This window comes from Onychostoma macrolepis, chromosome 05 (assembly GCF_012432095.1).
Source record: "Onychostoma macrolepis isolate SWU-2019 chromosome 05, ASM1243209v1, whole genome shotgun sequence".
Lineage (NCBI taxonomy): Eukaryota > Metazoa > Chordata > Actinopteri > Cypriniformes > Cyprinidae > Onychostoma > Onychostoma macrolepis.
In genome coordinates this window covers 40,254,705-40,263,841 of record NC_081159.1, presented here as the reverse complement: position 1 = coordinate 40,263,841, position 9,137 = coordinate 40,254,705, and the positions used below count along the sequence as shown (strand labels likewise).

General features: G+C 35.6%; 1 protein-coding gene across 2 annotated transcripts; it reads right to left on the bottom strand.

Annotated features, from left to right (window-relative positions):
- Positions 1-2,179: 2,179 nt before the first annotated feature.
- c05h5orf34 (chromosome 05 C5orf34 homolog) lies at positions 2,180-9,000 on the bottom strand. 2 transcript variants are annotated; one of them, XM_058776366.1, is made up of 12 exons: positions 8,273-9,000; positions 7,987-8,076; positions 7,275-7,876; positions 6,871-6,969; positions 5,876-5,996; positions 5,674-5,765; positions 4,289-4,358; positions 4,043-4,201; positions 3,192-3,313; positions 2,989-3,111; positions 2,639-2,679; positions 2,180-2,538 (listed from the first exon to the last, which is right to left on the bottom strand). In XM_058776366.1, the coding sequence occupies exons 1-12, from the start codon at positions 8,465-8,467 to the stop codon at positions 2,369-2,371; spliced, it is 1,884 nt and encodes a 627-aa protein (XP_058632349.1). In that variant the 5' UTR covers positions 8,468-9,000; the 3' UTR covers positions 2,180-2,368. The 2 variants fall into 2 exon arrangements, with proteins under 2 accessions (XP_058632349.1, XP_058632350.1); XM_058776367.1 differs by having other exon boundaries at positions 4,043-4,198.
- Positions 9,001-9,137: the final 137 nt, after the last annotated feature.

The window sequence follows — 9,137 nt, the reverse complement described above, 5'->3', positions numbered from 1 at the left end:
ATCAGCTTAAAACCACACTCTTACTCTTTGGACCTTCAGAGCGAGAAACACCACAAACTCGTGTCAGGTGGTCAAATGTCAGGGATAAAAACAGAATACTAATAACAATAATATCTCTGGCGTTTAGTTGAACAGCATATGAAGGTCAGTTTTCGAATTCAGAACGCCACAAAAGTGTTTCACCAACAGCACTGTTAAAGCAAACAAACAGACTCACCATGATAATGATGATGGCATGTGCTGGCATTAGTCTGTCTGTGGAGTCTTTTCAAGGAGTGTGGTTGAACAAATGGGAAAACTGATGACTAAACAAGCTTACCACAACTTTTTTCTTCCTCCTAAACGTTTGAGCAAAACACATTCATTTGAACCAATGAGTGAATAATATGGATTTATAGGGCAAACAAAACTTCAATAATTTAATTAATCATTTCAATTGCAATCTGATATGACTTTGCATAGTATGTTGTTAAACAAAATGTGACCCTGGGGGCATATTACAGAAAATTTCTTATCTTAGGTCTTAACTTAAGATATGATATGTTAAATTAGGATTTTTCGCAAATTCGTATTACAGAAGCAAATCTTAACTTGATTTGGGATTCTTATCCTATCCTACAAAGTAGTATCTTATCTCTAGTTAGGAAATCTTAAATGGCATAATCAAGCTCGACAATCCACTCTCGGGTCTGTTACCAAGCAACCAACACTGCTGATGAGGTAAACAAAATACCGGTAATAGAAGCTACTTCACTGTGAAAATCGCCTTTTGCAAAAAAAACGTAAGGCATTAGTCACTTGCACTACAACAAATAATGCTCCTTGACACTTTTGTTGGTCTCAATAATGCTGGTTGCAGTTCCTGTGCTAACTGTATGTTGTGCGGCAGTCTGTAATTACTTATAAGTGTTTTGTCATCAAAATATAACCAAGAGTCTGTCTTTTTTTCTGTCTTTTAAAGTTAGAAAGATCCTAACTTTAAAATCTTATCTTATCTGTTTGGTAACCATGGTAATTTCAGTTAGGACCACATTTAGGACAAAAGCTATTACAGAACAGCGTTTCCTAAGTGCGTTATCCTATCTTAACTACAGATAGGAAAGGGGTATTACAGAAACCTCCTAACTTGACAAAAAACCCTAAAAACTGTCTTAACTTTAGGACAACCCCACAGCTGTCCTAACTTCAAAATTATTTGAAAACCAACTGAAAAAACGCTTACAACTGTGCTGTCCGACGATGGTATTACATTTATTAATAGTTGAAAATTAAGAACGAAGATGTTTAATGGTAGAAAGACTCTTGGTTATATTTTGATGACAAAACACTTATAAGTAATTACAGACTGCCGCACAACATACAGTTAGCACAGGAACTGCAACCAGCATTATTGAGACCAACAAAAGTGTCAAGGAGCATTATTTGTTGTAGTGCAAGTGACTAATGCCTTACGTTTTTTTTGCAAAAGGCGATTTTCACAGTGAAGTAGCTTCTATTACCGGTATTTTGTTTACCTCATCAGCAGTGTTGGTTGCTTGGTAACAGACCCGAGAGTGGATTGTCGAGCTTGATTATGCCATTTAAGATTTCCTAACTAGAGATAAGATACTATTTTGTAGGATAGGATAAGAATCCCAAATCAAGTTAAGATTTGCTTCTGTAATACGAATTTGCGAAAAATCCTAATTTAACATATCATATCTTAAGTTAAGACCTAAGATAAGAAATTTTCTGTAATATGCCCCCAGGGTCACAAATGCCCATTAACTGTGATAAGGAAGAAGGAAGACATGAAAGCCAGTCATAATGGAAACTAAAACAAGGACAATTAACCACTGATCTTAAGGGGTGAATCTTTCAAAAATATAGGTTTTTACCTCAAAATCAAAAGAATACTACAAAATATAAATCATCATATATAATTATGCTATAAATTAGATTATAATTATACATTATATTACTATATAATTATAAATCATGTTTTGCTAGAAAATTAAGCCTGCTCTTTTCTCAGTTAGCAGTTAACAATTAAGCACACTTTTCCAAATTATTTTACAATTATTCTCAAAAGTGATAAAGGCAGTACAAAATACACACACACACACACACACACACACACACACACGTCGTACGTGTGTCTGTGTGTGTATTTTCTAAAGACTTTTTAGTATTATAAAAATGGGAATTGGGGCAAATGTGCACAAAAACAGGCCTTTTTTATTTCATGTACAATAAAATATAATTTCTTGCTAAGTTTTGGAGTAAATATGACCCAGGCATGTTCTTGACAGGTTTAGTGAGATTTGTGTATGTCTGTCCCTTACAGCCACATTTTTCATTTCCCTGAATAATATGTCTGCATACAATCCTACAGTCTGTCTGATAAGAGTGTGTCAATGTCCTGTATGGCTTTGGAGGTTTTCTGCAGAGCCTCAGAGATGCAGTTCTCTGTGAGTTTGATCTCAGGTCGGTCAGAAGAACGCTCACAGCTCAAAGATCTTCCTGCAGGTCGCAAGAGGGGGCTGTTCTCCAACAAAACTGGTGGACTGTGTTAAAGAAATATCTACTCGAAGGCATCCTGCTCTCAATAATCAGCTTCTACACCAACAGAGTCACATAATCTCACAAAAAAGGATACAGTTAAACCTCTTGATCTTTTCCAGTTCAGAAACAACTGATCTGTATAGGAAATCAGGATGGAATCAGACATTTTGGATTCTACCATAAATAATCAAGTTCCCTGTGTAAAACTTTGTATACCAACAAACATGATTGTTGTTACCAACCTCCATGCATTTCACCATATAGTAAAGCAAAACCTGGACATTAATTTTTACATTCCATGGAAAAACATACTTGTTTTGAATGACATTTCCAGGTGAACTATCCTTTTAAGATTGATTGATATGCATCCTCCAGGTCAAGTGATGCAAATGACTATAATATTAATACAAAATAATGATGCAGGGAATAAGAGTTCCTAAATACCTGCACGTTATTGGCTGAGGTGTGTCAGAATGGGCGGAGTCTGAGAGAGCCACACCCACTGCACTCATGCTCTGATCTGTCTGTTTTACCCAGTCACACCACTGCACTACTGCAGACACATACCTGAGACAGAGAGGGAAAAAATTTGAACTTAAGGATTTTCATAAGCAATTGGTGTATTGAATATTACATCATCTCTTTACCTTTGATAAGTTTGGTCTGTCTCAACTTGGACAAGAGTTTGGTGCCCATCTGGCAAACTGAGCTGGCACCACCTGTGAGGCGGTCTGGTTTCTGTCTTGAGTCTCTGTTCCATTTCTCCAAACTGCCATCACAAATACATAAACTAAAAATGTGACATGCTGAATGATTAGGACTGGGACATTTCACTAAATAAATAAATAAAATATATTACATGCAGGAAACTTAAAGTAAATTATATAAACGTAAAATATAATTTTTTTTTTTTTTTTTAAGTCAGTTTTTCATTAAATTATCACAAATACATAAACTAAAAATGTGACATTCTGAATGATTAGGACTGGGACATTTCACTAAATAAATAAATAAATTATATTACATGCAGGAAAATTAAAGTAAATTATATAAACGTAAAATAGAAAATGTTTTGTAAAAAGTCAAGTTTTTTTTATTTAATAATTTAAGTATCACTTATGTGCAACAAAACCATACATAGTACTAAATCTGCAATATTCAATCATATTATTATTAATATTATTTTATAAATTACATAATCATTTTACAAATTTTATATTATGAAAAACACCATGCAGCACTGCACTTCTGTGAACATGCTTGCACAATGTTGCAAATTGTTGAATTTTAGTTTGAATATTTAAATAAATGGAACCTAATTCACCTTAAAACTTAGGATTTTAATGGTTGTAAACTTATCAAAATGTTTCAACTCCTTAACTAGTGAAAAGCTGATCAAATGTGCAAGTAAACAAGCAGTTTGGTGAGTTGATACATTATCAGGAATAGGATATTGTCTGACTCCTGTGTATTTTAACGAAGTACATGCGTGATGTACCTGTGCAGGTGTATATGTGTCAGATTTCCACATCATCTGCGCTCTAACTCCATCCAGAAACAAGACCTCGACAGTCCCATCTGAGAGAGCTTTAAAATAGCCTGTACCTGCCACCGCCACCTCCTGAACCACACGCACACATTCACACACCGCAGCCTGCTGAAGACAGAACCGTTACCGTTAAACACATCCATATACACTGGACACAACGGATAGAGTGAGTATTCATCAGAATATCACACGCACCTCGTTCCAGCAGTAAACAGAGAGTGGGGACCTCAGGGAGCTTCTGGCCTGTTTGAAGCATTTCAGAACCCTAATGAAATAATACAAAAATATATTAATATATGCAAGTTTGTGTACACAAAATATACACTACTGTTCAAAACTTGGGGTTGGTAAGTTTTGTTTTATGTTTTTGAGATTAGTCTCTTATACCCACCAAGGCTTCATCTATTTGATCAAAAATACGGTAAAAACTGTAATATTGTGAAATATTATTAGAATTTCAAATATCTGTTTTCTACTGTAATATATTTTAAAATGTAATTTATTCCTATGATGCAAAGCTGAATTTTCAGCATCATTACTCCAGTCTTCAATGTCACATGATCATTAAGAAATCATTTTAATATGCTGATTTGCTGCTCAAGAAACAGTTACTATTATTATCAGTGTTGAAAACAGTTGTGTTGCTTAATATTTCCATGGAGACCAGGATTCCTTGATCGATAGAAAGTTCAAAAGAATAGCATTTATTTGAAATTAAAAATGTATTTACTGTCATTTTGATCAATTCAATGCATCCGTACTGAATAAAAGTCTTAATTTCTTTCTTTTTTAGTAGTGCTGGGCAACGATTAATCACATCCAAAATAAATGTTTTTGTGTACATATTATAATGTGTGTGTATGTACTGTGTATATTTATTATGTGTGTGTATATATATATATATAAATAAATATAAATACACACACATGCATGCATATTTAAGAAAAATATGTTATGTTCATATATTAAATATTTATAATATAAATTATATGAATATAAATATATACATGTAAATATACATGTAAATATTTTCTAAATATATACTGTATGCGTATGTCTTTATATATACATAATAAATATACACAGTACACACACATATATTATGTACACAAAAACTTTTATTTTGAATGCGATTAATCGTGATTAATCATTGTCCAGCACAATTTTTTAGAAACTAAAAAAAAAATACAGTAACTCTGTTCAAATCCCTCAGAATGAGCAATAGTAACAGTGATGCTTGACTTTATGATTATTATTATTGCAGAGCGACGATTTGGGTGTCATTATCACCCCCTAGTGATTGAACTCTATAAATTCATTTAGTGAATCATGGCTCAAGGTTGATGTTCAGTTGGGAGGTGCTGAAAGATATAAACAAACTATTTGACATGTCCTATAGACGTATTGCAGATGAGCAAACACTCTAAAAAATACGTCTTGCAGATGTAAATGCAGACATCAAATAAGACGTCTCCGTGATGTACGTGTGCTATCAGGGGCAGCTATCCTGTGAATCCTGTCTGCTGGTGTGTGATTTTGGTTTTGATGTGAGCTGTATGCTTGTAAACCTCTCATCTGACCTGCTGGCCCGTGTGACGACAGACTGGACAGAATACAGCTGACCCGGTACATCAGGTGGGAGACCACACAGGTAATACACACACTCCACTGCCTGAGAACACACAGAAATCAACCCATCTTCTGAATCAGACAGTAAATGTATACACTCTACCTTTAATTCACCGAATGTCAAAGTGAACACATTACAGAGAGGTGTCTTACATCTCTGTGAGCAGCTCCGGATTTGTAATGTGTGAAGTAATTGGCTAGAACTCCATTAGATCTGATCACAGAACCGTCACCAGGTGAGATCTCTACCATCGGTATCACTCCATCTACTATACTGAAAGAGATGAAATGAAAACATCATTAGTATAAGGTCCCAAATAGCTCACCCAAAAATTGAAAACTCTGCTGTCATTTATACCCTCAAGTTTTTCCAAGTTTGTACGAGTTTTCCTTTTCCTGCTGAACACAAACAAAGATATTTTGAAGAATGTTGGCAACCAAACAGTTGCTGGTAGCCATTGACTTCCACAGTATGGGGAAAAAAACTATGGAAGTCAATGGTTGCCAGCAACTGTTTGGTTACCAACATTCAAGAAAAAAGAAAAAGAAAATAATTTATTCAACCTCATGTCATTCTACACTTTTCTGAAAGATGTTCTTCTGTGGAACACAAAAGAAGATATTTTGAACAACATTTGACCCCATTGACTTTCATTGGATCAGTAATTCTGATATTTCTCTTTTATGTTCCACAGAATTTGAAAGGAAGTCATTATATAGTCTTATGAATAAGTCATAAGGGTGAATAAATGATGATGCAATTTTCATCTGGGTGAACTGACAAAACTGACACAATAAATGACAAAGTAACTAATTAATCAAAAGCAAATTCTTAAGTAAAGATTACAGAATTGTATTATTAGATATAATAAATATAACATAATATAATACTTACGCAAGAAATAGTACTAATATTTTTCTTATTCTGGATTCTTAGAGGATTTATTTGATCCTATGTGCTCCTAAAAAGTGGTTCTAAATTAATTATAGGGATTTTTGACTACATAATTTACTTAATGTGCTAAATCTTTTTTTTTAACCATCTATCTTTGACTTCAAAAAAGTTATTAGCCTATTAATGGTATTTAAGATGATGTTACAAGTAGTGGTGCTAATGTATGATCATGAAATGAATCAGAAGCACTCACCGGTATATGATGCCTTTGCACCAGACCACTTTCACCAGCTCAGCTGTGACTTCCTCTTCCTGTTCCAGCAAATCAGGATTCACAGTGTCATAACGCCACCTTAACGTCACATTAACATACTGTGAGTGTCGACAACATATTAACATCAAACACTGATTGTAATTGTAGTTTTTCTATGAGAATAAATATGAGGGGTGAATCCAGGTCACATTTCACTCCAAAATAAACAAATTAATAAAAATATATCCAATTTATTTTCTTTGAGAGGAAATACATATTTTTGTTTGTTTGATTTTTATTTGGGAATGAAGTATGACCTGTTCTTGACAGACTGAGTTTCAGGTGAAGGCATAAAGAAAGAGATGACACGAGACTGTATTCTGTGTTTGTTTGGCGTTCCTCACCTGTGCTGATGAGGAGAAGGACACTTTAGAGGCAAAGGTTTGGGAAGCTGAGTTTTCAGCCCTGTTTTACAAGTTTCTTCTCCGTTTGTGGAACTTCTTCCATTTTGCCCATTGACCGTATTTATTTTAGTTTTTTGTGATTCCCAATGCTTGAATGCTAATGACAGAGGATAGGTCCACATCTGTGGGTAAAGCACTCGGGAATACTGCTGGATTACTCTGGTGTATGCATCCACCTTCCCAGACTTCAAACTTGTTGATTCCAGTCTTTCCGTATTGCGGGCTTTTACGACTGACCCAGAATGGTCCATCCGAGCACCCACTGAGGCTTCAGAGAAGTTTAAACCCTTAACCGTGGCAGATTTCGACGACAAGCTACTTAATGAACATGTGCTTTTGTGGTGTTGACCTTGCAGATACTGCGACTCTACTTCATTTTGGCTGGACCGACACATAAAGTCCACTGTGAACTCTTCTCCAGAAGAGGAAAGGACGAGTGTGGCATGTCCATCTACAGAGCAAACTGTGATCTCTCCATGCGGCCCAGCAGTGCAGGAGTCAGGCCCGGGCCACTCCACCTCAGTTATGGCACTGGTGAACGGCTGCAAATCAGCATTTGGTTAAGCAAATAAGCACAAGTGAAAAATTAAGCTGGACTGACATGATTTCAGAAATTAAAGCAAACCTTACTACAGCTTTAAGACAGTCTAACCTTGTTGAATTCCACAGTTATGAGTTCCTCAGGTAAATATGGATGAGTTGCATACTTGTTTCTGAACGCCAAAGCATTCAGTACCAGTGTCTAAACAAGAGAGAAAACAAATAAATTATGTATTTTTTTATACTGTGCACCCATATTTACTGCAGTAAACTACTTTAGACAAACAGACAGATATATGGTTAGACTGATAGATAGATAGATAGATAGATAGATAGATAGATAGATACAGTATTGATATATTTTACTACATTTTTGGTAGTGAAAAGGTCATGTGTACCTTATACTCGCTGATGGCGAATCTTGTTCTCTGTCTGACTGTCTCTCTGGGCTGTAGCGGGTGTGCAGAGGGTGACATGTATTTCTCTATCATGAACTCAGATCCGCAGGGCGAGAGCTGCAGTCTGCGCCCCTCTGAGTAAAACACATCCACAGACTCATCCACATACATGACCATAAACCTGAGCGAACACATGACTCACTTCACACGAGACAGACAGCGCTGCGGTTACAACTCAAACCAAATACATAGTCATTTGACTGCGACTATCTACACTAAAATCACTGAAGCAACACAAACAAACTCCACAGTATAATTGTTGTTGTTGATAGAGTCGATCAATTCGTGAATGGATCATTCTTGCGAGTCGGATCTTTTGAATGGATCGTTTTTGCGAGTCGGATCTTTTGAATGAATCAATTGAACTTGTTTACAAAACCGGGAGGGATGAAAAATAGCAAAAATGAAACGTAGTGGAAAATTTACGATTTGATCGTAGGTATTAGTTAAACGCATTACACGATAACGTGGGAAAACGTCTCGAAAACTGATTTTTATGAGCTGAACCAAACGAACGTCTTTATTAATTAAACTTACTCGGGAAAATAAGACATAATAAACAATACGTGTATTATTCTGGATTCATACAATACGTGTATGTAGATAAAAACATAGGGATGTCAGTGTCCAGGTGATCCATTTCTTTGAAAGGACTGTTCAAAAGAACCGATTTGCAGAAATGACTCGGACTTCCCGTCTCTAGTTGCCATGGTGCAAATTTTCGCGGTTGATGAAGAGAATGACGCTGATTGGATGAATCACTTCTTCTGCAGTACTGTGCGTTCTCTCATCGCCCCCTTGCTGC